The following is a 27,863-nucleotide window of genomic DNA, read 5'->3' as shown; positions in this document are numbered from 1 at the left end:
AAACAAAATCTATAGAACAAGGTATTGTGCTCGTCCACATGAGTGAGAAACTGCCAACTCCAACCGCGATTTCCGTGTGCCGCGAATGGGCGAAATTAAAAGCATTAAACTCAAGATTACTTCGATATTAGCGCGACATAATTGTCTGATTAAGTGGATGCCGTGCCTTCTGCCGTCTGCCTTCCTCCTGCAAGGACCTCTGTCTGGCAACGCGGCGTATGTGTAACGTAATTTGGCAGCCTGACAGCTTTTGGAAATGCCGTGGACTCGATGTGGAACTCGGGGTGCAATTAGCACGTCTCGCTCAGTTTTTGGTCTGCTGCTCCTTTGTGTCCTGACAATTGCCGGCAGTGCTTTGATCACCACGAGGTCCTTTAAGTGCGAGCCGCCTCGTGTGGGAAGCTGAGGAGGTGGGTGCTATCTAAAAGGTTCCGCTGGTGCTCGGCAAATGGCGAAAGGCCCCGATAATCACAGGCGATGAGCAATTGTTCGCAGGACCCCGAAAGAGAGGAGGCACAATTAAATCTCCGGCTCAAGGATGAGCCAGCACCTTGTGGCCGTCACTCTCGGCAGCTCCTGTTCCCGCCGTTGTCTTCGGCTGCCGGATAATTGGGTCTACGAGGCTCCCCTCTCCGGGATCTATTCAGAATTTCCACTCATATCCTCGCAGAGATGTGCCCCTAATGGGTATAATTACGGAGAACAATTAAAAACTGGTGAACATCCTTGCGAGGCCTCCCTTAGAATTAATACGTATTAGTGCATTTTAACGATATGATGATGGTGTGTTTAGTATTATTTGTCCTAAGTGTATTTCTGCTTACAGCTAGTTCTGAAAAATAAAAAGTAAAATTGCAAGTAGTCCATTAGTATTTCATAATTAAAACTTAATCAGATTTCTTTCGTCTGAAGCCGACATTTGGCTAATGCCACCGGATACCCGAAGGTCTAGTAAAATGGCAGTGGCGGTGGCAACTTCAAACATTTTACTCGTCTAGCCCCAGTAATAATTAAAAGCAAATCCCTTTGTTTTCTTGTTGTGTCACTGATGCCGCAGCAGAGAGAAAAAAGTGGAATATTAAGTTAATGTTTTAAGCGGCTTGTCAAGCCATGACCTTGCCCCGCCGGAGAAGGCAAATTAATGGAAAAAACAGCATTTTGTGCCGCCCTCTCATTACAATTTAATGCGCTTTGCTCAACAGCTTAGAAAAGATTTAGGCGAGAGCCTCTGTTCCCCTCGATCCCAAAAGGAGCCATTAAAACGGCTTGGTTAATTAACATGCCATCCAAGTGCCTCGGTATGTGGTGCTCATTGTAAATGCATGGAATCGATTTCAGTCGCCAACTTCACTTTTCCACCCGCGGGAAAATCGATTGTGGCTGGGCACAGTTTTCCATAGCATATATTTTTCTATAGGTACATATTGTTATGCATGGATTTTTCACCGTTGATGTATCCTTAATAATATCCCCAATTATAACTATAATTATATCCTTAATTAATAATACAACTCACTGAATTTGAGGGATTTCAAGAGCTGCTTAACAGCTAAGAAAGTCTATATATATTAAGCCACCCATTTAAAACTGACAATAGACGGAACCCCCTTAAATGACACTACTAAAATTTCCAATTATTAAATATGTATTTGCATAAATTTATTTTGACAGTGTCTTACCATTGGAAAATCGACTAGTAGTTTATAAAACAAATTTATTCAATTTAAGTAGTCCCCGGCAGACAACACTTAACTTAAACTTAATATGGACAATATATACAACTTTAATAAAATATAGAAAGCTCGTCTCAAGTCAGTGGTACGAATTCTTTCAAGACCTGCTCAAGCTGTTCAATTTTGTAGCCCCTTCTCGAATTCCGATGTGACAATAAGCCGCTTGTCTTATCTGTGGGAATGCAGGAAAACTGCTTTTCCCGCCGGCAGCAACAGTTTGTCGCTACGAATGTGTGTGTGCTTGTGCAATTTTTCTCAAAGTTAACAAAGTGAAAAGTCCTTGCTGGTGGCACGTAATTTATGCATGGCATAAAGAACGATGCACTCGGCAAACCAGGACAAACTCGACTTGACTCCTCGTGGAGGACGGAAGGCAATCTGCTGTCGCCGGGTCAAATGCTCAAATGCTAAGCATCAATCACTCCCCTTACACTCATGTGCCGCACTGTCTCTGCGCTCGGAGGACTCTTTTTCCCGCCGTTCGTGTGTCGCAGACTGTATTGATTACTTATTTGTTGCGGCTGGCAATGCAGCTTTTAATTGAATCCGAGAGACTTATCGACGGCAGGATTAGACTGCAGCCATGGAAACCCAGTGCTGGGCGAAATGTATTTGCACGTAACATGTCCTTGGCTCAATTAATGTGTAGAGGCTCAAGAAGCGTAAGCAGAACGACCAGTGAGTGCTGGAAAAATCATTCAGATGTGAGGTCAATTTGAATTAATTTGGTTACTAAGAAAGCTGGAAAAATACCAGGCCAAATGAAATAAAATATCCATTTAAGTTTAAAATGAAATGTTAATTAAACGTGAATTCAATATGAATGGAAACGGTTTTCACTACAAATGTTGTTAATTAAGTAAATAATAATAAAATGATGAAAACGTTTTCCCAAAACGTGTATGATTATTAATGGCTCATATGATATTAATTCACTGTTAAATAAATAATAAACTCCGCCAATAAACTCCCATTAAGCGGTCATGTTCGTCCGACCGAAGCAAACAATTAATCAACAATTAAGTATCGCTAGCTCGGAGTCAACTCCCCGGAAACTGCGGAGAACCCAGAGGAATAAAAACGACAGGGGCAGGTCTTTCAAACAGGCTTTATTTGATTGGCAAGTCAAAAAAAAGGAAAGCGAATAAAAGTTTTCCGTGCGTCATTATTGAGCCCAAATAAATCAGAGCCCTTTTCGGACTCCAAATTGTACAGGAATAGCTTTCATTGCGTCGTGTTTCCGTAAAATCATCACATATAATTCTGGGGAAAAAAAAAAATGAATTTTTCTGTTGAATACAGTTTTTCCCTTGAACATCATGCACATAATTATGCATTCTTTTTGGCCATTAATCCATCGATGAAATCCCTGAATAATTCACATTTTATTACTGTCAAGAGCCACTCGCATTCAAGCCAGGGCAAACACACGCCAAAGTTATTTTACACACGAACAAGCACGACTTCACTTTTCACTTTTTATTATTTATTTTGTAAATGACCAGTGCACTGATTCCGCCTTAATCAATTTACGAGCGTCAAAGGGTAATGGGAAAATTTTCGAACCGGCGGCGACTACGGAAAAGCGTGCGGAAAACTTGTCGACGGTCTTTGATCATCCGTGTTGCAGGGCTGCAAGTTGCCAATCAATATCTAATGAAATTTGAAGTCCCAGCTCGCATACGAAAATAATCTACGGGCCAGGAAGAAAATGGGGACGATACCCTGAAAAGATAAAAAAAATAATAAAAAACGAACGAGGACTAACGCCGATTTCTAAAATGTTTGTTTCAGTTAAGAAATGTGAATTCTTGCAAACTAAATATAATATACAAATATTATATTATATTATTACTATATTAAATCAATAAGTTTGACTTTTCTTACAGTTTCATTACTGATTTATAAAATGAAGTGCTCTTGAAAGGGCATTCTGCCAGACACTTAACAGGCTTCCATCAAAGGGTACGGCAAAGTAAACTTCTACAATGGCCAATTTAAGAAGTCGGATGTGGGGTCAGGGGTCGGGGGTCAGGGGTGGGAGCCAATCGTCAATTACGAATGCTATCCATGCCCAACGGCAATTTAATGTGCTCCAATCCGTAGTGTTTTTTCGAAAACAATCGAAAACCGATTGACCAGGGCAATAAAAGTCATTAAAAAGTACATTAAAAGCGATTCGAACACGAAGTCGATTCAATTCGAGAGGATTCCCCAAAGAGAATATTTAGAAAACCATTTGGCTACTTATATGCGTATTTAAGTCCGAAACGATTAAACTAACATTTAAGCTGACTGATGGAGTAAACAAAGTGTTCAAGTGATGCAGACTTTGAGGCATAATTTAAATGGCAGCGATAATTGCAGATGAATAGCGTTATCGCCGCGGGGCTCATTGCTAATGAACGGATAAACAAAAGTCTATTGTTGGCCGAAGAGCGAAGTTATCCCTGGCAATTGCAATCCCAGCCAGAGAGCCAAACTTTTGGCAGCCCACCCAGAACTGTACACGACGTTCCTTGGAATGGTTCCAAGTCCAAGTCCTGCTGCTCCTTTGAGGAGTGCCCACCTGGTGTGACCAAACGAATTACACGAAACTGGAGCAGTTCCGCCTCGGTGATTCGGACGGCCCGAATCGATAGAAAATGGGAAAATGGTCTGGTGACAAAAATAATTTAGAAAAAATAGAACTACAATGATTGCAATGATATATACAAGTTATTATTTATAATAATAATACAAAGAGGTTTTGCAACTCGGAGGGCTGACAAAAGTTATTTGTAGAAAACCATATTATTTAAAAGTTAAGTTCTTAAAATTCAGAGTCCGGAAACGATACAACCACCAGATGGCATACATTAGCTCGATTAGAATTACAATTTATAATAATAATGTAAAATGGTTTTGCAACTCGGAGAACCATAGAAGATCACAAAAGTTATAAGCAGAAAACCATATTATTTAAAAGTTGGGTTCTTAAAATTCAGAGTCCGGAAACGACACAACCACCAGATGGCATAAATTAGCTCGCCTTAAACTACAACTTATGCACCGTATTAAGGCGAACCAGATCTAATTTGGGAACCGCCGCCTTTGAGGGGACTCCGCCGTCGTTCGGTGTACCATCCCCAAGTTCCGAGCTCATTGCCCAATTCAGTGCTAACTCAATTTAGTTTACACTCGGTGAGTGCCTTTCCTTTGCCCTTCCCCTTCCCCGCCCCCTTTCTTCGGCCACTCCCCGTCCATTCGGCGCTCACTTTCCCAACCGGAAAGCAACATTGTCATCTACATGCACATCTACATACAGGTACTGGAGATGAATTTCCGCTGGCTGGGAAAAAGTTTTCGTGTGTGCGCGCCCCAAAGTATGCAGCTCGAAAGGAAGAAGGTGAAAATGAGCGAGTGTTCACTGTGTGTGTCTGTGCGAGGTGTTTGGGAAGTGGTTGAGAATTTGTCGTAAATATTAAAATTTCATACGTTTATGCAAATTCACTTTCGACGACTTTACTTCCTGTCGTGCTTTCGGCTTTTAGCTTCTTTCGCCCACCTCCCACAGCTCCGCCCCAACCTTAACTCGCTGTCAGCTTCTGTAATTTCATGAGCACTTGAAAGTACACATGACCAATATTATAACGATCTACAACATAGTATTACAATAGTCAATATTAAAATGCAGGTTTTAAATAGGCAATGGTTTGGTAACATTTTCATAAATAAGCTCAGTTAATTTTTATTAAACATTGGTTACATGTTGATAAATGTATCTATAACCATCGTTTTTCGCCAGTGTAGCCACACATTTACCTACTGCGGAGTAAAATGAGTTGTCGCTGTATATGAAAATGAACATTTATTAAGTTGAAATTACATTACAAATAATTTTCGTATTATTGTAATGCACACACACGTGTATTTGCCTATGAATGGGGCACTGAGGCTCGGGGCGTGTTGCACGGGCGGCGAGTAATAGCCTTGTAATATTTATGTAAATGTATTACTGCTGCTGTAGCCATCCCCGTACACCCCGTACACCCCGACTATCCCCGTCTCCTTCCGAAACATCTCTGATGGCTGTCAGTCAGCCTTTCAGTGCCTCCTTGGCTGCCTCTTTTTTCCTCTGCGCCACTTGCCTATTTATTCATTTACATAAAGTGTTTTAATAAAGATTCTGATTTAAATTCGCGTGTGGGCATGTGTGCTACCCGAGAGCGGGGCTAAGTAAACGGAATAATTGGCTTTAATAGCGTCCAATTTGTCACATCTCGTATGCAGATTTCGTACAAGAAAAGTAGGTCCGCCTTCAATTTAATTGCCATAAATTGCCCCAACGTGGCAGTATTACAAACCGATACTTGGATATTCCCAACGAACGATTTATGACCACTATTGAGTGGCATTTCCCTATTATATATTTTGTATTCCATACTTAAGCTTTTCATATTGCTCATACGGGATGATGTCCTGGTAAATTGTTAAGCTAATTAGTTCTCTGATCCTGTTCTTCCAGTTTTCCTGAACAAAGTCTGGATAAGTACATTCTATGAAAATTCAAAAGAATTAAACAGCAAAGTACCAGGTGCATTAAAGACCTAATATGCCCCTTATACATCGCGCATACGCAGCGTTGTCCTTGCAAATTGCACTTTTTGTTTTTCCATCTTACTTTCGCTGTACCGTCTTTATCTTTACCCTTGTTTGTTTAGCGTGGCTGGTGGAAATAAGACCGAAAAACTGTAGGTTGGAATTTTAGAGGGCGGAAGAGCCGGAACCTAGAACCCAGAGCCCAGACCCCAGCAAAACCGTAAAAGCTGCGTTGCCGGACAAGAGCTGCATACGAAATGCGTTGCAACTGGGCTAAGGGTTATCACTCGGTGAGGAGGGGGAAAAGGTGTCGGGGTCAGTGGAAACTGTAACAATGGGCGGTTGTTACAGTTTCCACTGCTCTGGCACTCCGCTCACGTAACATTCGTATAACTTTCTGTGTATCTGCATTCGCACCTAGCCACCTATCGCCCCCGCACTCCCTCGCCCAGCCCCTGACAAATACAAATATCTATTGTGTGGTATTATGGCGCCCATTGTTTGCCAGTTAGCCGAGAGTGGTGCCCCCGAAAAAAGAAAGAAGGAAGGTGGGGAGACTCGGGACTCCGTTGTTGGCACTGCTGTCATCTCAGCTTATTTGCTATGATATTACGTGTATTACAGTGCAGAAATGCCATTCAGTCCTGCAACGAAGTGCATACTTTTCGGCTGTCGCCTATTAAACAGAGCGGACCAACAAAGGCGGAATTATACCAGCATTCTACGCCTTTGTCAAACATTTATAGTAGCTTTCGATCCCATGCAGTTGCAAGTGCAGTTCGCTTTACCCACTGTACAGGGCCAATTAAGGTCCCTAAAATGGAAATGCCATAGAGGTTGGACTGGTGATCGATCTTTATTTATTTACTTCTTGCTATGTACTAAGCTGAAACAAAGAATGCAATAAATATATTACCACGAAGGGGTCCGGAATATGAACTTCTTTTCAAATAAAACTGATTCGACTTATCCGTCTCCAGACTTAACTTGGCCATTTTCCCTCTGCGGCTGTCACACACAGAGATAAGCCCCCAGGTTTTTCCACCTGTCTGAGGAAAATGAAGAAAATTATTTTAAAAAATATGTATATGTGCGTACCCTCTTAAAGCCAAATCGCAAATGGAGCGAAACAGGAAGTGGCAGGACGGAAGGACGGAAGGATTTGCGCCGCGTCCCCCGTTTCCCGCCGCAATTTTCTCCGCTTTCCCTCCGATTTTCTGTGCGTGATTTTGTTTTAGATTACCCTCTGCGTGTTTTTATTTCGCCAACATGTGGCAAAATTATTTCCGCTCAAAAATCGACTTCCGGCAGCTTCCTCTATTCATGCCACACTTTCCGTTTTTGTGTTTTTCGTTTGTTTTTACTTTCCCCTTCATCCGTTCTTTGTTTCTGGGAAATTGAAAGACCTGCAAGTGACAATGAGGGTGAAACCAGAACCAGGACCCCACATATAAATGTATTATTTGTGTCAAAATAAGGATTTCCCATTGAGAAAACTTTATTATAGAACTTCGCTCAAACTAAAAAGGTATAATTCCAATTTAAACTTTTTTCCATTATTCATACTTGTCACTGTGGAAATGAGTGCCATAAACACACACTATCCCGATTGCCAACGCACACCAAAAAACAATGAACAACAAAAAGCGCAAAGAAAATTGACTGCGCCCGTCACATTGTCACAAAAATCGAATAAAGTGTTCCTTTGAATATGTTTGCCCTCGGATTTTTATGTTTTCATGCTTACCTGTTGCCCATCGTTTGGTGGGGGAAGGGTGTTTTCCAGGACGGTGGCTTCCTGGTCTGCCGTGCGGAGGTCAGGACTTCGGGGCTTCAGGCCATAACTTGCCATCGGGTGCGGTGTTTCATTATTAAACAGCACTTAAACCAGGCAGGCCAACTGCCCGGCTACCCGTTTCCCAGCTTTGTTCCACAACTCCAGTGGGTCCTTACCCCCGAAAACTCCTGTTCATACCCCTCGGAGGCCCCATTCCCGCCGATCTGTCAGACAAGCTACAGACCGAAGCAATCCCCATGTGCCCCCGCCCGTTAATTAGGGGACAGTTTCTTGGGGTCTCGAGAAAAGAGTTCTTGGAAAGTGCTCCCAGTATTGCGCTCTCTTAAGCGTTCCTAAGAAGGAGAAATTGCGTGTGAAGAGTGTATCTTTTATTTAAGCTTCAAATCGGAACTAGGAGTAAGCACTACATATTTAGCACATATTAGTTTTTTCCGACGATTTTATTTTTATTATATTTTACTAAGTCTTAACTCCTTTAAAATATACCACTGTTCCCAGTATTTAGCTCTCTTAAGCTGGAGAAATCTGGAGAAATATGGCGAGCACCCTACCCTAGAATATAGAGGGTATATTGTATTCGTGGAAACGTTTGAAAGTAAGTGTTTTAATAAGAGTAAGACTTCGAGGACTACATATTAAGCACACATTCATTTTTTCTGAGGATTTTATTTTTATTATATTTTATCAGGTCTTAACTGTTTATAAATATACCACTGTTCCCAGTATTTAGCTCTCTTAAGTGCTTAAGCTGGAAAAAAAAGGCGAGCACCCTATCCTAGAGTATAGAGAGTACATTGTATTCGTGCAAACGTTTAAAACTAAGTCTTTTGATAACATTCCAAGGGTACATTCTAACGAGATAAGTTGTATCGTATTGTGTTTTCTTTCATTGAACAGTGCTAGGAAACAATTTCAAGCATGAGATAGATAGGGATGTTGAGCAATGGTTTCATATCTGTATTGCTTTATATTAAATTGAAACTGTTATTAAAGGCATATTTAAATAATATTAATAAATATTAAAAACATACCGAGTACCCAAATGTATCATATTATAATAAGGGATAGCCATGTTTGGCTCTTAGAACCAGGTCAGACCTTCCCCTCGATAACTAAGAACAGTTGACTGACAATCTGTTCCCGAAATTTCTGCATATAAGGTGGATCCATCCAAGCATACGAGTATTTCTTTCCTATCGAAAGGTTGTACTAGTAAATCCGAGTAACTTTCCACAGGCCTCCAGCCGTTCCATGGTACCTTATTTCAGTTAGCTCTTTACTCAGGTTAAGCACCTAAAAACATCGTAAAAAGCGAGACCATTGTTTACGCCCTTATCGATGGACTTATCACACTTGTTATCACCGCTGCATCGTCATTTGAGTGGGGAAAACCTCTCTAGGAATACCCATCTTATCGGGATTCGTCATACACGTAAGCCCCACAACGTCAACGCTATATTTTAAACTTTAAGTCCTCCTCTGCACTAGTAGACTAATTACTCGGCGGTCATTACTTATTTTAAATTGTTTTTCTCCTCCCTTTGAGAATTTTAATGCCTCTAAATTGGATTAAATTTGTTTTGGCCTTTTTTGTCCTCTTTTTTGCGGCTTTGCTGCTCTTATCACTTTCGATGCATTAATAATGCAATTTAGTCATTTGCGTGCTCCACCCAACCGAGTGGTCAAATATAATTAAATAATATAATTATTGGCAGGAACGGAGTTCAACAGCTAATGCCAAAAGCAGCTGGAAGTGAAAAATACACATTTTAAACAAGATAATAATTGATGAAACGCTGGTTTTTAAATGGTGTCACAATACTCTGCCCTTGCATAAAAAAACAATATAAATTGATTTGGTCTTTGGTTTTATTAACTTTTTTTTGTTGATATATAATTTTAAATGATTTTTTTTTTGTTTCTATATAATAATAAAGCTTTTATGGGTATATCATTGAAAGTGCTTAGAAAGGAATACATATAAGAGGTTATACAGATATATTGAAGGAATCGTTTGTGTATAAATTGCTGGCTGGGATCGCCTAACCACGATGGTGTCCATGATGTCCATGACCATGTTTTCCATGTTTTCCGTGCTTCTTTTTGCCCTTCTTGCTGTTTTCCTTGCCAGAGCAGTTTTGATTCTCGGCCTTCTCGTTCTTTTCCTGACCACGGGACTTTGATCTCTCCCGGTTTTCCTTGAGGCAGTGGGACTGGGATAGTGAACGACCGCGACGACCAAGAAAGTCGGCTGGTGGTCCAAAAGACTGTCCTGGATTACCGTGGTGTTCATGGGGTGGTCGTTCAGTACGTTCTCCTTGGGAAAAGGGAAACTCCTGTCCAAACCAATGATGGGGGCCATGGTGTGGACCATGGTGTGGACCATGATGTGGACCATGGTGTGGGCCACGGTGTGGGCCATGGTGTGGGCCATGGTGTGGCCCATGGTGCGGGCCATGGTGTGGGCCATGGTGTGGGCCATGATGGTGGCCGCGACCTCCATGATGACGGTGCCCATGGGGAGGTCCATGCCTTCTCTGCACTTGGCTGTCCGAACTGGAGCTGGAGCTCGAAGAAGAGCTGGAGGAGGAGCGCTGCTTCCTGCCCTTGCCCTTGCCCCTCTTTTTGTCCTTCTTCTCCTCGGAAGAACTGGAGCTAGAGCTAGAGCTGGAACTGGAACTGGAACTGGAACTGGAAGTAGACCTGGACCTTCTGCCCCGGGACTTCCTGGGGCAGCCAGAACGGGATGGGGATCTCTCTACTCGACGGCCAAATGGTCGACCCGGGTGGCCATTTCCGTGTCCGTATCCGGGTCCAAATCCGAATCCGAGTCCGAGATCTCCACGATGGTCGTGCTCAAATCTAGGCAGCGATCGGCTCCTCCGGCAGGCCGCGGGATTGTCCAGGGCCCACGGCAGGCCCATCGACCGAAAAAACTGGCACTGATCCTGCCAAGGTCCCTGGTAGGACCTCCGATCGAAGTCAAAATGGTGGGGCGGTCCAAAGTGGGGTCCCATGTGGTGGTGCCCGTAGTGGTGGTGGGGTCCCAGATGGTGGCGGCGATGTCGGCCATGGTGATGCGGTCCATGACCATGCTTGTTGCCATGCTTGTGGCCATGTTTGTGGCCAATACCGTGACCATGCCTGTGGCCAAAACCATGGTGGCCATGTGGTCCTCGTCGCCAGGGATTGCGACCCCAGCCGTAGCCGTAGAAGTTGACCTCTTCGTCCTCGGAGCTGGAGCTGGAGCTCGAACTGGAACTGGAACTGGACGAGCTGGAACTGGAGGAGCTGGAGGAGGAGTTCGACGGCTCTTCCCCTGCCCCCTGCTGCTCCTGCTGCTCCTCCCTCTCCTTGGCCTGCTTCTTGGCCTGCTTCTTTGCCTGCTTCTTGTCCTTCTTGGCCTGCTTCTTGTGCGGTTTCTTTCCCTTCTTGGAGCCCTGCTCCTGGCACCTGGCCTCCTCCTCGGCCAGCAGGATCATGGCCTGCTCCAGCATGCGCTGCACCTTGACCACCTTCTTGAAGGCCTTGGAGTACCGCTTGTCCGAGGACCTGGCCGGCACTCTCTCCTCCCGCTGCCTGGGCGCCTCCTCCCTGGGCACCTCCTCAAAGTCAATGTCGCAGTCGATCAGCTCCTGGGGAGCCTGCTCCCGATCCTGCTCCTGCTGTTTGGCCAACTCGCTCATCTCGTCTGCTCTCGGGGATTTACTTCGATGGTGTAATGTTGTTTCGACAGAATGCGTATGTATGCTTTGCCTGGCTGAAATTGCTTGCTGATTCTGGTTACTGTTCGCTGGGAGACGCTCTTCCACAAAGCCAAAAGCTTGGAAACTGATGACAACCGCTCGCCGGCCGGCACTTTTTATACGCTCAGGGGGTCGTTGTTTGTCGGCGCCAGCGGAGCGGCAAAGTGGCAGGGCGGTAGAGCGGTGAAGCGGGGGGCCTTGGGGGAGCGTTATGAACGCCCAACTGTTGGAGCTGTGAAATGCGTCGCAGACAAAGGGAGAGCCACTAGGGTACAGTAAAGCAGGTCTATGAACTTTGCGAAGGCGACACTGAAATGCAACGCCATTCTCGGGACAGTACTGTCCTCAGAATTTCAAAATCCATACTTCTTCAATTTTAGAAGCTTTCGTAAAAAATTAAAACCACCATAACCCCATGTTTGTTATGTTATATTGAAAATAAATACCGAAAACTAAAAAGTTCTATTGCCATTCGAATTATTTTAGCATTCATAGTTTTTGGGAGATCCACTAGGTGTGAATCAATATTTAAATCATAAGATTATTATACAAGCTTAGAGATCAAAGTCTCATTACAGAATCATTCTTCACTCAGATCATTCTCCTATCAACTAATTTTTGACCTGTTTTAAACTCTGATATCTTTCTTTTAAGAAAATCTGATAATCGTATCTAAGTAATAACGTTTAAGAAGTGCAATCTTGAGCTAAGTTGTCAGAAAGTTCATGTTAAGGTGGGTTTACTGTATCTTATTGCTCTCTCTCAGCACGGCTCTCAATACTGTGGGCGAGTTTGTTTTCACAATTCGCTATCTACTACGTGGATTATACGTCGTTCTCCGATTGCCAAAACAAAATAAAAAACAAAACGCAAACAAAGCTCTTTGGATGTGGGGAATTTGGTATACGTTTCGCCATGTGATGAAATAGCCGCCAAAACGGAAAATAACCCGATCAAATGATTCATGTACATAAATGAAATTAAAGTTATGCTGCTTTTCCCAAGATTGTGAAATATTAAACTGGATAAAGAACAGTCTGGAAAAAACATTTTTCGTTTATAGGAAACATTTTCTTTGTATAAAGAACGTATTTTAAATTATTTCAGAGAGAGTTCATTTATATATATTTTCATAAATATTTCCATAAAATATTATTTAAAACAATTTATCATATATTTTTAACATGTATCTCACAATTTGCATAATCTGAATAAAAACAGCACTTTGTTTCAAACGTCATATCATGTATCATATTTAATTATTTCCATCATTCACAGATTTTATAGAGGTAATACCCTAAAAATCACGGACTAAAGTTCTTATCACATAACGAATGAAGATTTTATTAATTTAAAGATCATATGGTAAGATGTAACTTTTCTAATAATTTTACTAAGTGCAAGCTCGCAGCTTAGGGTATTTTCTTAAATTCTTCTTCCCAAAACAATATTAAAAATAACTGATATTGTTTTTGTATTATTTTATTTTTATTCACATGATAATAAATTAGAAAATGGGGGGCTTGGGACGATTTCAATAGAAATCATTTCAGGGAGCACTTATTTTTAAAATTAGAGTAAATATAAATTTTATCCACATAATATCACATAATAGTCAATTAGATAATTGGGGGATTGGGAAGATTTCAGTAGAAATCATTTTGGGGAGCACTTATGCATAAAATAAGGGTAAAAATGGTTTGAAAACTGCATTTCATGTATTCTTGGGACTAGGACACGAAAACAAAAAATAAGTATACACTTTAGATTTTATTTTGGCTTCAACTTTTCAACACCGCAGATCAACGACTGAGGCACCAGATCTCTCAATCTGTCAAGGTTTTCACAGTTCCTCTGGAGAACCGGTTCGGGGTAGGGTATTGAGTCACTTAAGGTATATGGTATATATGTATAATATATAAGGCGGTCGGAATCAGGGGTTCGGGGCAAGCACAATATCACAGGCTCAGAGTATATCATTATATTTATAAGATATTTTTTTTCTGGCACTGGGCACTGGAATTTTATTTTCTTGACTTTAATTATTTTCCATATTTTCTTGTTGGATATTTCTTTTTGAACACGTTGCCAAAAACGCTCCGAATGGTTCGGCCGATGTCGCCAAATGAAATCTTGCGGTTGTACGAGTACGAAAGCCCCACGTATCTGTATAGTCCCTCTAAAAACGAAGAGTGAAGCAGAGCGAGCGTATTTCACATGAGGTGACTCAATTGCTCAGAAAGCTCTAAAGTTTTCGCAAAAAATGAATAGAGCAAAAAGCGTGCGATAGCTTGATAATGATAATGATAATGAACAGAAACTGTAGAGTATCAGAGGGCGAATAGAGTAGACAGTGGAATACGATAGGATATGTTAAGTTAAAAACTAGTTATTCATTTACATCTCGCTTTGAACACACAGCGCTCAATTTTTAAACATTAAACATTATACAAAATTTCGCCGCTAAATTCATTTGAATACGTTTTCAACAATTTATCCTCTAAAATCTTTGCCAAAAATAAATTCAACGTGAAAAAATGTTTTTGTAAAAACCTTCAGCCCAAAATTGTTAAGTCTTATTTTTTAAAAATTGGTTGGAAACTTTTTTTTTATTTTATAGGGAAGAATTTATCTTTATTGTTTCCCAGTGCTGCTGGGCCTTGACCTAACATCACATTGCAAAATCACAAATAAAAAAATATCCATCCAGCCATAAGCAATTTTTTATTGCATACCCATTTTGAAATAAAGGTAAATTTTAATACAGAACAGCTCTGTACGACCCATGAAATCAATTATTGTTTCTTAAATCCCACAGATGACTTTAAGATTAGGCAGATTCTGGGTGTTTCGGCAGTACCGTTGCCATCCCGCCCAGTGACGAAAACCATCCGAAGTCTGAATGCGCTTGGCACAAGCTGCGGACTCCCTTAAATTTTCATCCAGAAGATCTGGAAGAAAGTCGATCTAGATGATAAAGGAAAATACATAGTAATACTGAAATGGAAAGCTTGTCAAACCTTCGCACTTAACATTGCAGGTGCCGCCGCGCCTTCCCTCTTGACAGAATCTGCTGTTGATTTGAAACAATCCGTAGTTGCGAGATCCATTCGGATTCGTGGTGGTTCTGCTGGTCTCCAGTTCGCTCTCGTGCTCCAGCAAACAGATCCCTTAGATGGGAAAACGAGAAGTCATAGAAGCTGACATTTATTTATTTGATACACTATCAAAACTTCTCGTTGTGATGTTAATCACTCATAAAATATATGTTAATATCGTTCTTATGTACGATGGTATTATCATCATTATAAATCATTTATGTTGCTCACTCACAATTGGAAAGCAGACTTCGTTCGAAACCATGTTGTTCGATCAATTTGCGGGCCAGTTCGCAGCGCAGAAACCGCTTGGCAAAAACTACGCCGGAATCGCTGACCAGGAGCAGTCCCAATCCCAATCCCAGCCAGAACCACGATCCGAATAATGCAGCTCTCATAGTGCGACTGGAGAACCAAGCTTTGAGCGCTCGATTGGCGGCGAAGCAACGTGAGCTTGACCAAATGCCCCCGGAATGGATTAGGATGAAACGGGGGTCAAATGGAAGGGCAGATCGTCGAAGCCCCATGAAAGATAAGCTGGAACTGGAAACGACGTTAACATCATTCAAGGGTCCCTCTGTAAAGCGTGCACTTCCTTTTCTTAAAAAGAACCATTTAAATTATAACGACTAAGGTCTACGTGATCTTTGATCTTAAATAAAATATTCCCTTTCAAAGTAAGTATTACTTCTTGGTCGTAGATTTTATTGTTTGTTCCTAAAAGTCATCCCTTATTTTATCACAAATACGTCTTTAATTTACGAGCGTAAGGGCTGATTTATCTTGTCATTTAACCAACTCCACTTTGTCCCACTTACTGTATTTTTCACATTAATTGGGTAAATTAAAAAGAAAGTTAAGCGTTAGTTAAGGATAAGTTGTTCTTAATTTAGCAAAATTGAATAATATATCCCATTCTTGAAGTTCAAAAACTATTTGTGGTTCTTAATTCACATTTGCATTTGCTGCATTTTAATTTTCTGGCATAAGCTGGGAGTTAAAGAACTTTGAAATAATATTTAATGTGTCTTGAGGTATCGATAATTTTCACTAATAAAATCAAATGTATTAGCATAATTTACCCGGTTCTTAAATGTTTTACGTGTGACTCGGTGACGCCCATTGTAAGCCACATTCATCATAAATCAGTAAAGGTAAAGCCTCAAATTTGGCAAAAAATCACAAGATAACTTTTTGCATTCATAATTCGTTTCTCTCTTTAATATACACAGAGTCCGTGGTTGGTTAATAATAATTTAATGAATAGTTAAGCCTAGGTCATAAGATAAACTGTGTTGTATAATTATTTATGTTTCGCGACTGTATAAATCTCTCTTGTTGCAATTGCCTTCGCTACGTAGGTTCAAAACATTTACTTCTCGGCTAAACTTGTAAATATCTAAGTGGGCGGTATGTATATCGGCCCGTAATATAGTGTATATATAGTAGGCGTAAGACAAATTACTGAACATTTAAATATATTGGCAGAAGCGAGCAATTGGTTGTTTTTATTTCATTCGTATTTGTTATAATAACTTATGAATATTTGCAAATAGTTATTCTTCGGTTTTCCCTTATCATTCCTTATGTTCCTATTCTTTTGTTATCTCCGCGGTGTTTTCCTCCGGCGCTTTATCCTCCATAATTTTGAATGTTCCTAGTGTAGTGTGTAGTGTGGATCAAGCAACGTTCTGTCATAGTTCTGGGCAATGTTGGAACCAAGATAATTAATATTTAACAAACTTGATAATTTCCCATAAGTGTCTTTCAGTAAACGATTAAAAAAAAATTAAATGTAAAACACGAACAAAAGCCGAACTCCTGAGAACTACAATTTAAAGAGTGCGTGTCTTTCTTCCGCCGTGTTGACTAACTAAGGCTGTCCCAAGAAAACGAGAATGTACAACGAATTTTGAGTGGGAGAAACCAAATGCATTTGGCATGTGTGAGTATCTGCCTTCTCTTTCGCCGCCACTCTCTCTCTGTCTCTTTCTCAAGTCTAGGTTTTACCACATCTTTCAACTATTTCCCCTATGCTTTGCATCCATGCTTTCTCTTCAGTCCAGGTCGTAGTTCTTCTACTTCGATGTTTTGAACAAAATGCAGTTAAAAAATAATATATCAAAGTTGGGTTTTTGGGCAGGGTGAAAAAAACTAACGTAGCCCAACGAAAAAATTAAATTAATTAATGTATATGTGTAAAATATCCTAAGCTAGTTGATGGAACCACGGCTGCTCATCTCCTCCTTAACACCCCTTTCCTTCGCCTCCCGCGTCATGCTCCTACGTCTCCCCTCCCCAATCTCTTTAAAAGATCTAATCCCTAGTATATGCGCTCGTAGAAAAGCAGATATGCTTGGGCCTTCAGCGCCGTGTCCTCGCTGACTTCCTGGACACGTGAGTCGGACACGTAATACCATTTGCCGGGCGGTGCCTGCACGTTAGCTGCCTCTTCCTGCGGCGACTGCTGCTCCTCGAGCGGTGTGGTCGGGACATTGCCCTCGTCGGAGGTGGACGAGTTGCTGCTAGAGTTGGTGAAGTCGTCGCTGTCGTCCAGCGCGTGCAGGTGTAGGTCGCGCGCCTTCTCCTTGGCAAGCAGCTCCTCCAGTTTCTTGAGTTGGTCGTCGTCCTGATCCAGCTCCGCCTTACTACCGTGCGGGAGGAACTTCCACCGTTTGTCTTCCGGCGTCACCTTTGGCCGCACCTTCACGTACGCCGTATAGTGTCCGCCATACATCCCGCCGGAGTGCTCCACAACGCCGTACAACGCGTACAGTAGCTTCTTCTGCTTGCGATCGATGTTCGGCAAGTTCTTGACCTTGGAGCCGCAAAAGGCGGCAATGTCCAGCAGATTGGGATAGCTCACAGGGCGAGTCAGCTTGCGAAAGATGCAGCGCGGTCCCAGCTGGAAGCGCTTCAAGTGAAGAATGAGCACCGCCGGAGGACTGGAGACCAGTAGCTGCTTGGTGGCATTGGTGTTCACCGACTTGGCCTTCGGGTCGCTGCCGTTGATGCGCAGCGTGCAGCTGTCGCATCCCACCTTGTTTTGGCCCGTCATCAGCTCGACGGCAGTGAAGTTGTTTAAGCAGGACTGCACCGAGCACTCCCCATCCTCGCACTGGTAGCGCGGCGCTATCGTAGTGCTCCAGTCCGAGTAGCTCTGCGTGCGCACCCGCTTCGCGCGGGCTTGAGCTTGTGCCAAGGCCTGGGCCTGGGCCTGGCTCTGGGTCTGGATTTTGGTCGGGCTTGGGGTCTTCTCTGGCTGCGAGGCCGCCTGGTCCCCTCCATCATCCCCTGCAGTTCCATTAAGGACGCCCTGCTCGGCGCCCCCCGAGATCTGGCGGATCAGGGAGGCACCCTTCTCCGAGAGGCCTGCACTGACCAGGCTCGCTGGCGCAGAGGTTTCCTTCGGGACGCCCGATGATCCAGAGGAGCCCGAGTTGTTGTTGCCTGTGGTACTAGCGCCGTTGGCGGCATTGCTGCTTGTAATACAGTTGGTAGCAGTGGGTGCAGGACTGGTGGCAATGCCAGAGTCTGGAATCGATCGAAAGGATAGTTGACTTAGTATTTGTATTAATATGAGGCTACCATTAACAAATAAAAAGGGATTTCTTTCAAAATTACTTATTAAAATTGTTTATCTCCAGCTAAAGTAGAGAACTACAATACCTCTAAATTGCACATATCTGTCCTAACTACGATCATATTGTATAAAGCACCAACTTAAAGTTATGTAGAATAACTATTGTTCATTAAAGGGCTTATACATCTACTAGAAATGCTTCTACTCAGTATCGAAAAACTCTTGAAATTCGAAAGTAAGCTCTTCTACTTACCGTTTTCGTCCTCCTCGAGAGAATCCTTGTCCATGTGTTCCGGCGTGTCGTCGCGCTTTTCACCCATCGGCTGGGCATTGCCGTTGCTGTCCGTGTAGAACTTGGTCGGAACTTGGGTCGACGCATTGGTCGACGCGGGGGCGGCATCCTCCACTAGATTATCCTCCACATCGGCATCGGAGTGCTCCGAGGTAGTCACACTGGACGAGGTTGTGTCCTCGGTCTGGTCCTTGGGCTGTTCAAGGCCATCGTTGGCCTGGCCATCGCCGGCACCCAGGGAGGCCAAAGGAGCGCTATGTTCACCGGAGTCGGCTAAACCATTTCCGCCATCATTCCCGTTCAACTTGAGGTTCAACTTCTGGGCCTGTTTGTGGCGCTGGTGCTTGGCCGCGCGCTTGGCCTTGCGCTCCCGCTCCTTTTCCTTCTTTACCTGCGACTTGGAGGGGCCCAGAGATGCCTCCTGATCGGCGTGCAGAAAGAAGGACGACGACGAGGCTGTAAAGTTTACGCTGCCATCCGAGAACTTGGTGTTGATCGACGTTTGACTGGGCGTCTGGGTAGAGCTGACGCTGGAGCTGCTGGCCACAATGGAGAGCTCCGGGCTCGGCTTTCGGCGCTGAGGCGGTTGGGGCTTCTCCACCGCGACGGGCAGCGACATATCCAAGAAGTACTCGTGCCGCGAAGAAACGCTGTGGCAGTCTTGGCAAGTGAGCGTGGATACGAGGAAGCCGCGGAATACCTGCTCCGGGCGCAGAATGCGGTCTCCGGCCTGGTTGCCGTAGATCTTGCACTTCTGTCGCATCTCCTCCGAGACACTGTTGATGTCCTGGTCCTTGTAGCCGAGGTTCTGCAGAATCACGCGCTGGTAGCGCTTCAGATCTTCGTTCCGCACGCTTTCCAGGAGCTGGCGCAACAGCTCGTGGGCATCATGCTGGTCGCCGCCCGTGAACTGCGGACACTTCACGCACAGCTTGTCAAAGAGTCTGCTGGGCGTGAAGACACTGCCTCCCGCCTGGAGCTCCTCGAGGGCATTGGCCAACGCAGAGGTGAGCCCGCCCCAGGAGGATAGGGTGCCCTTGATCATGGGCAGCTCGATGTCGCCCTTGTCCTTAAGCTTGAAGGTTCCTCCGGGCAGTACGAATCTGAAGAGAGAATAGCAAGTTGGGTATATTCTATAGATTTTCGAGTGCATCTCAACTTACTCTTCGCCGGGCTCCGACAGCTCCCTCAGCACACTGAGTAGGAACGGCGTCTGGGCGAGGCACTGCATCACCGCATTGAAAAAGCAAGTATTGCCCAGGTTGGTGAGCCCGCGCACCCTGGGCAGTCGGTCCAGTTCGTTGCGCGGCGTCTCCAAGGCTAGAAGTCGCCTGTCCGCGTTGTTGACGCCGACGGTGGCGATGGGCTGGCCAACCCTCTTGGCCATTCCCGGCACACTAGTCAGCGAACCTGAGGGGGATTGTCCTGAGTTGGGCGGCGGCGGCGGCATCGGAATGGCCACCTGACCGCCTCCGCCCGAGCACACCGCCATGGCCCCTCCTCCGCCGGAGTCGTCGAAGGATCCTCCCGTCATGGGCACCATGGGCGTGAGGTGCTCCAGTGTGGTCTTTATCTTCTGCTCGATGTAGCTAATGGTGGGCGGACTGGGCGTGGCTGTGTTAGTGGGCGGCTTTTGGGCCAGCCGTTTGACCAGCTCCACGCACTCGAGTAGGTTCTTGCGCAGATTGGAGCAGATCTTCATGTCACACTCGTAGCACCAGATGTCGAAGGACCGCGTGTTCATAGCCAAGGCATGCGAGTCCGAGTGAGGTGTCTGCGAAGGGCAGGAAGATTGAGATTTCAATTACCACGTACAGATGAGCGGCACTGTGCTATTTCCGATTTCTTTGTTTTAATAACAACGTAATTAGATTAGTTCACAACGTAATAAACTATAGCTCTGATTTGACTTTTGAATTCGACTTCAAATGTTACAAATGTAAGTGAATCTAAACTCATGGCCATGTGGGATTGTAATAAGTTACAATCAGGGACTGTTAATAGGAGTTGTGATTTTTATTTTACATGGCCTACTGCTAACCAGTTAGTCTGTTTAGGGTTACTAAACTGTTTACTACTAATAGCAGTGGTAAATGATGATACAAATGTTTGGAAATGGCGGGAGGCTCTATAGATATGAAGCTAGGGGCGTGTGATATGTATTGACATAATCTCCTACTGACTTGGATCCACTGCTCACCTTGTAGTGTTCCAGGGCGTGCTTGTGCCGGGCTCTCCCGCACAGCTGGCTCCCGCACTTAAGGCACAACCACAGCGTGCTGTCGAACTCAAAGTCCCCGTGGTCTCCACCAGAACCGGATGCGCCTCCTCCCTCCGCGGCCGTCTTCCCCAGCTTCTGGCACTGTAGACACTCGTAGAGCAGGCCCGTCGACTTCAGAAGACGCCGCAACCGGGTGGCGTCCACCGCCTTTTTGATGTGCTGGCAGCTGGCGAAGGTGGGCGCCGCCCCGTCCGCCTGGCCGGCGGAGCCGGTGAGCGTGTTCCGGTGGTGCACATCCTCATCGCCGGAGTCCGTGGAGCTCTCGTGATCGTGGCTGTCCGTCTGACGCTTCTTCACCATGGCGAGCAGCTGCTTGGCCTTGGCCTCCTTGTGGGCGCGTCCTGCAAAGAGTGGAGAGGAGAGAGGTGGTTAGAGGGATTGCTCTGGCTGGGGATGAAGGTGGGATGAAAGTGGTGGTTCCGGTTCCAGCCGGGCCACTAGACCGATGCTTGCTTTCGAAGAAGGCAATCAGGCTGGAAATCTGGGAGCAGGAACGGGACTGCCACATCGTAGTGCTTTCGGTGCGGATTCTCGGGTTTGGATAGACTGACTTTATTCGCTTTGTTATCTTTGTTGTCGTTCGTCGCACGTTTGGATTTCCGTGCCAGGATTTGAGGTTAAGTTCGTCGCCCCGCTGCCAGCCGTCGGTGTTGAAAGCACCCCCAGATTCCCGCACTCCCCAACGACCCGGGGATATATAGTCCACTGAAACCTATATGTAATTCCCCTTTTCGGGTGATTTCTCGGAAATGGAAAGGACTCCGCCAACACACACACAAACACGCTCTCGTTCGCACGGATGCCTCTTGTTTTCCCGGAATTCCCGCGTCCCACCGACTTTACCTGGAATTCACTCGCTGCGAAATGCGCTGCACGTAAAAAGCAAACCACATATATCTTATAGAATCTGCTTTTTAAATCGTACAGGGTATAAAATAAATATGCGTAATTTGCAGCTAGAGGTGGAGAAACACAGCTATCGATTATCGATCAATTATCGGCGCAAAGAAATACCAAAAATAGTACAAACGGTCACTCTGAAAAATCGGTTCCAATGGAATTCTATCGATATTTCCACTCAAGCTGAGCGATTGTTCACTCCAGTTTTTGCGCTCTGAGAGAGCCAATTACGCTCAAGAATTAATTTTCACTCATGTCTTGGTATTTTTTACTCACCCCGGTCCGACTTTTGGCGGCAAAAGTATTTTCAAAAATGGAAAGTGCACAGTGCTTTTTGGGATGCATATAATTTGTTACCTTTAACCAATAATTGTTACTTAAGTAATAAAAGCGGTTGGGTTGTTAAAAAAAAATCTTTATTAAAAAATCCTCGCTGTTCTATACATTTAATTTTCTACAATAAATTCATTTGGTAAGAAATTAATAGTTACTAAAATATGAGTCGTTACGCCCTCAATGATTATAATGACAGTTTATGCAACTAAGGTTGAATGAACTGTCCGACCTTTTTGTTGTTTGTTTGGTTTAATTAAAAATAAGTAGTTTGTACTGTTTTGGTTAAAAAATATATAAAATAATAGAAATTGATAGAGCTCTAAATAACAAATGAAATAAAATATCATTTTTATAGTCGTGTCTGGCCGAAAAAAGTCCCATCTCTACGCCAGTCTAACGGTAGATCATAGCGAAAACAATCGAATTATACCAAAGACTGTATTAAAAAACCAGGCTGCGTTCCCTGAACAACTTAATTAAATGTTTTGCGTTTATCTTGGATTCAATGATCGTGCTGCTCCTCCACTCAAATAAACGTACTTGAGTGTGGGCAAGGGGCTTTGATCCGACCTGACCTGGCCCAGAAACACAACAGAATATGTCCTCCCGACCGACTTAATTCAGCAATCAAAGGCGACGCAACAACAAGGCGAACGGTGTATGAAAGAAACTTTGAGGTAAAAACCCTATCATAAAGGAACTTCCAGACATAAAGGCCCTATAATTACCAACACCCCGAACGCTGTAAATGCACAAAATTGAACCGCCCCTCGGGCCATATTTCACAAAAACACAGGGAGAACAATAAAAACGAGGAGGAAGAGGATCGAGCCGAGGGAGGAGGAGGGAGCTGCAGAACGTGCATTCGATTTTCAGCTCGCATCATGATCCCAACACTATCTACACGGGCATAAAAACCCATCCAGGTATGCATTAGAATTTTGGGTCAAGAAATAAACATAATCGTAGTATTTCGGGAATAAAAAACTAGGTTAAGATATATTTTATAGTGCATGATTTAATAACGATAAAATATTAATGATCATTTATTTATAATGAATAATATTATGCTTGAATTAAGTTTGAAAAATTTGTATTCATAATCAAGTTGGGGTTTCCCATGTTATTGTTTTTTTACCTATTGTGCTAGGGCGACTATTCCGCCCATATTCAGCGTTAAGCGAATTTTATGGCACCCACGAATATGTATAGTTTGTTATATTCCTTCCCATCTTCCAGCAACCTTTTAAAGACACAGGAACTGTGCGCATTAGGCCTTATAGTGCATAATAACAGCAAAGATAATTCTGCAAAAAAAGATGAGAAGCATAAAAACCGCATTGGACACGGAAAAATTCCCCTCCTTGAACGACGCTACACTTGAAAAAATTCGGAGCTTTTGTTTCAAGTTCAAACATATTACACCGGTACAGAGTGAGTACGATTTACCTCAAATTTTTAAGCCGAAAAGCTGATCCATAAGCGTATTTATGGAGTTTTACCTATTGCAGATTTTAGAGAACTTTATTCTGATTTGGGTATTTTATTTAAATCGAAAAAGAAGAATATGAATATCTCACGTTAAGCTCTTGTTTTTCTTTCAGTGAACTTATTTTTGCCTCTTCTCTCGATTGCCTTTACAAATTTGCTATAATGAATATTTCGCAGAAGACGTAAACCGATTCCCGGTTGGCTGCCGTTTTGCTCCCGCTCCGTGTGGCTCTGCTCCTCTGGCTCTCCTCCAGGCCCCTCTACCTTTACCTTTGCCCAATCCTGATCTGGATCCCCCTGCCACGCCCCTGTTTTCAACCTGCAGCTTACAATATCCATTATGATGATGGGTCGAATGCAAAGCGATGTTTACCTTTCGGTTTTTGTACAAGCATCGTTCTCGTTTTGGTTGTTGGGCTTCATTATAAGGACTTGCGCTTTTTGAAATCAAAGTTTCACTTAGATGAAGCTTCAACAAGCATTTTTATTTGATACTCAACCGTAATTAAATATATTATGAATTTTCCTTTTTGGCACCAAAGTCCCTTAAAAAAGCTTATATTTCTACCCCTTGGTTTCCGTTTATTGTCTGGCCAGTCTCCCTGGTAATCCTGCATCTTGAGTAACCATATTGCCTTTCCATCCATTTGCTCAGACTCCAGAGATGTTCTTTTCTTACCTGTCCGAGCGGGTTCAAATGGCCTTATCACGCGGACCCGTCTGCCGCTGTGTTATCATTTAATGAACGCCCCAGCTTCCATTCCCCGTTCTTATCTTAAGTAAAAGGAAGACCATTCGCCGGCCACAGTGTCGGCACTTAGAAAAAAAACTCATAAAAAGGAAAGCAAGGAAAATTATGTTTTATATTCAATTACATTTTTTACATTAAGCCTTTCAAACTGTTCATTCTATTTTTAAGGTTTCCTAATGCTGATGGCCTTTAATTGTTATAAACTCCCTAACTTAGAGTTTACAATTCTTTCTAATTTTATTTCAATTGGTTTTTAAACAGCTGAAACAAAGAGAAATCTTAAAGATGAGAAAGAAGAGAAACCAAAATCGTTATAGCAAAAAAATGACATGTGCATACCTGAAAATATTACATATTATTCTCACAGTGAGCCTCAACTGGATCTTCAACTGCAGCGCACTGTTTAAATAGCGATAATCGTGGATCCATCTACTAATTAATTGACTCTTTGTGTTCGCTTTATTTTATTTTTTAGCTCTTACTTGCTCTCGATTGCCACCATCTGAGGGCCCTGGATTGGATGTCCAGATAGATAGTCAGTCGATCCGACCAAGGGACCGTCCAGCCATCCAGCCATCCAGCATCCAACCAGTCGCACATCTCATTTCTCGCGGCACTTTCGTTTCATTAAAAGCCTGTTTCAATTTTCTGCATTTTAGTGCCTGATGCACTTTGGCATCTCGAGCCAAGGCGGACCACTCAGCCGTATTTTTTTCCGATTTTCTTATGGTTCCGGCCCGCCTTCCTTTTGGCTTTAGGACCGGCTTGGGATCTGGACTCTCGCAACATATATTTGCACTTTGTCTGGCCCCTGAGCCCTGCTTCTTTGTATGGCTGTATTCGCCCGCCTCTCCCTGTTCATCCTCGCTCGACCTGTAATCTCCAATCCCCAAAGACTCGAGCCGTATCGGGGCTCTTAACCCATGGTAACTGAGCTGCGGATTGGTTTAAAAATGAAATGCAAATTAAACAATTTCATAAGACGTAGCTGGGAAAGAAAAACTACCTTCAAAATACGATACTCTTTTTCGGAAATGAACATTAATCTCTAGGAATTGCTTGCAACTGTGGTCGGCAATATGTTCCAATTTGATTTTTGGGTTAATTTAAGAAAATAATTCAGCTATGGGTTAATGTGTTCACCCAGTGTGTTGATAATTTTGACATTTAGTCCCTTATCCGAAGTTTATTTCTGTTGAAAATGGAAATTCCGAGGAACTCGCTGCGTTTGCAGTCGTATTTGTATCTCTGTGGGGTCGCTAAATTAGCACCTACACAGGGCCGAAGAAAATCGAGGGGATAGTTGGAGTTGCCCTCCGCGAAGCTCTTCATTTCTTGCCGGGCAACTTTATTAGCGCACCGCACGGCTTACATCTTTTGCCGCCGCCGCCTGGTGGCTCTCCGTCCTTGTCTAGCCCCTGTTGCCCTCTCGCTCCCTCCTTCCGCCAGGATATGACAAATTATCTTCGCCGGTCGCCGCGCCCCTGTCTCCGAAGTTCGAACATTCCGTCCTATAGACGAATGTCTAGGGCCCCGAACGAGTCTTTCGCGATCCTTTGTCATTTTCATTTGCCATTTTTTTCGCATTTCGGTGTTTTTATAGGGTTTTATTGTCTGGCTGGGGCTTATTGTTGCCTGGGACCCAAACTTTGGGCTCCCCTCCTACCTGGATTAGAGCACGTCCGTTTCGTTCTGGCAGCATATCGGTTTCTCAAGGATGGAATCGGGTTCTCAACTCCTTTGATTAGGCCTATCGCATAACTAAGGCACTTGTATGCGAACGGATCTTTGATTGGACCTATGCTGTTTCTTAGATGTTTTAGTATTATACTACATTATGTATTGAATACATTTAAAATTGTGATTTAAGGTTGTATCTATCAAACTATAGATACAACTGATTACTGTGATATTTAATGTATGGTATTGTATCATATATTGGTTTCCTTTGGGCCCATGTTAGATGGGCTTTAAAACTCCGATTCTTATATACCTTTCTTTGTGTAATCCCCGAGTCGTACATATATAGGTATTCATCACACTGCCTTGTCACGCCGACAAGCCAACTTTGAAGTAGAAGATTTATGTGGCTGGTGTAACTGAAGAAGCAGGATTATCCAATGCAGCTCTCTTTGGTAGGCAGTACAGGCCTTCCCTGCCTTGGGAGTAACTCTAGATTGTTTTAGTCTGGGCAGCGGTAATTCACACGGTGTCCCCGACCAACGAATGATTCTTGGCATTGTAATTATCGCATTATTCCTATGGCTTCTGCAAGAGGAGCAAGTAACACGTGGGGAAGCGAAGCGCTGGGTTGGCAGAAGAAGTCCCGCTGGGAGTCGCCGGGCGGATTGAATTGCAGGCGGGCGCCAGTTCGGAGGGCGTTCGAATCCAAGGCTCCCCTTGAAAAACAGTGACTTTCATGAGGTTAGTTAATTTTGCAAAATATATGCAGTCTGCCAAAATCGCTGGATGAGGTTATATTAAAAAGGCAGGCCAAACTTTATAATGATAACAATTTGAGAATTATTAATGTATTCATTCCGAAATCCCGTCAAACTAGGCATATTTCTGCTTGATGTTGGGTAAAATCGAATTTATTTATCCATTTTTTCCCCCTTAACCCCTTGGTTCCCCCTGTTTTTCCAACATAAAAAATATCCGCGAGCTGGGCGACCGAGAAGATAAGTAAAATAAATATTGACGCGCGTCCAATTCGCAAGAGCAGAGCAAAAGCAAAAGCAAAGCAAACAGCAGAAAGGAGATGCAAAGGGGAAGCGCAGAGCAGAGCAAACATCGTGACTTGGAGCGGCGGCAAAACATCAAGCGTACTGAATAAAGTACTCAAAACGTATTTAAAAGTACTAAACACAAGTACCAGAGATTAATAAGCGCTTTTGAACTCGGCCGACCAGAAAACTAGTTAGGAGAGTGGCGAACGAACCGCTCGGTGGATACTCGCGTATCTGTGGGATACGATTCGGCCGGTGGGTGGTGACTCATGTCGGACATCCCGACCACCGGACCGCCTGAGCCCGCATATCTTTGTCAAGCATCTGGCGAAAGAGCACAGAAATCAAAGTCAACCGATCGCCAAATAGAAAATGGCAGATGGAAAATGGCAAAAGGAGACGGCGTGGAAAATATGATCGTTTTCCATGTTGACAGCGACAGCGCTTAACGGCTGAGCAAATCCTCTTTGAGCGGTGCCGCTTTGAAGCCGGGAAAAGTTTGGAATGAACCACCTGAATTGCAGGACATAAAACTAGGCACCAG

At 43.7% G+C, this 27,863-nt stretch overlaps 3 protein-coding genes across 4 annotated transcripts; all 3 read right to left on the bottom strand.

Annotated features, from left to right (window-relative positions):
* Positions 1–9,974: 9,974 nt before the first annotated feature.
* Positions 9,975–12,205, bottom strand: LOC119557732 (hornerin). The gene has a single exon (XM_037870617.1). It carries the CDS (start codon positions 11,796–11,798, stop codon positions 10,155–10,157), a length of 1,644 nt encoding a protein of 547 aa, XP_037726545.1. The 5' UTR covers positions 11,799–12,205; the 3' UTR covers positions 9,975–10,154.
* Positions 12,206–14,559: 2,354 nt separating this feature from the next.
* Positions 14,560–15,370, bottom strand: LOC119557733 (lysozyme). Its single transcript, XM_037870618.1, has 3 exons — positions 15,192–15,370; positions 14,879–15,028; positions 14,560–14,809 (listed from the first exon to the last, which is right to left on the bottom strand). The coding sequence occupies exons 1-3, from the start codon at positions 15,352–15,354 to the stop codon at positions 14,664–14,666; spliced, it is 459 nt and encodes a 152-aa protein (XP_037726546.1). The 5' UTR covers positions 15,355–15,370; the 3' UTR covers positions 14,560–14,663.
* Positions 15,371–15,708: 338 nt separating this feature from the next.
* LOC119557730 (ubiquitin carboxyl-terminal hydrolase 45) lies at positions 15,709–22,101 on the bottom strand. Of its 2 annotated transcripts, none has more exons than XM_037870614.1 (5): positions 21,956–22,101; positions 21,032–21,453; positions 19,995–20,605; positions 18,793–19,934; positions 15,709–18,490 (listed from the first exon to the last, which is right to left on the bottom strand). In XM_037870614.1, the coding sequence occupies exons 2-5, from the start codon at positions 21,410–21,412 to the stop codon at positions 17,280–17,282; spliced, it is 3,345 nt and encodes a 1,114-aa protein (XP_037726542.1). In that variant the 5' UTR covers positions 21,413–21,453; positions 21,956–22,101; the 3' UTR covers positions 15,709–17,279. The 2 variants fall into 2 exon arrangements, with proteins under 2 accessions (XP_037726542.1, XP_037726541.1); XM_037870613.1 differs by lacking the exon at positions 21,956–22,101 and adding an exon at positions 21,566–21,676.
* Between the last annotated feature and the right edge of the window lie 5,762 nt (positions 22,102–27,863).

The sequence above is a fragment of the Drosophila subpulchrella genome, chromosome X (genome assembly GCF_014743375.2).
Source record: "Drosophila subpulchrella strain 33 F10 #4 breed RU33 chromosome X, RU_Dsub_v1.1 Primary Assembly, whole genome shotgun sequence".
Taxonomy (NCBI): Eukaryota; Metazoa; Arthropoda; class Insecta; order Diptera; family Drosophilidae; genus Drosophila; species Drosophila subpulchrella.
This window is presented reverse-complemented; position numbering and strand designations above follow the sequence as displayed.

What these genes read in the sequence shown, in the direction of transcription:
- LOC119557732 (XM_037870617.1), bottom strand. Translation starts at nt 11,798, where the DNA reads ATGAGCGAGTTGGCCAAACAGCAGGAGCAGGATCGGGAGCAGGCTCCC.
- LOC119557733 (XM_037870618.1), bottom strand. Translation starts at nt 15,354, where the DNA reads ATGAGAGCTGCATTATTCGGATCGTGGTTCTGGCTGGGATTGGGATTG. An exon ending in ACGAAGTCTGCTTTCCAATT is followed by an intron (nt 15,029 to 15,191) that starts GTGAGTGAGCAA and finishes TTCCCATCTAAG; the next exon opens with GGATCTGTTTGCTGGAGCAC. An exon ending in CTGCAATGTTAAGTGCGAAG is followed by an intron (nt 14,810 to 14,878) that starts GTTTGACAAGCT and finishes ACTTTCTTCCAG; the next exon opens with ATCTTCTGGATGAAAATTTA.
- LOC119557730 (XM_037870613.1), bottom strand. Translation starts at nt 21,620, where the DNA reads ATGTGGCAGTCCCGTTCCTGCTCCCAGATTTCCAGCCTGATTGCCTTC. An exon ending in CCTGATTGCCTTCTTCGAAA is followed by an intron (nt 21,454 to 21,565) that starts GCAAGCATCGGT and finishes CACTCTTTGCAG; the next exon opens with GACGCGCCCACAAGGAGGCC. An exon ending in TCTCGAGGAGGACGAAAACG is followed by an intron (nt 18,491 to 18,792) that starts GTAAGTAGAAGA and finishes GATCGATTCCAG; the next exon opens with ACTCTGGCATTGCCACCAGT.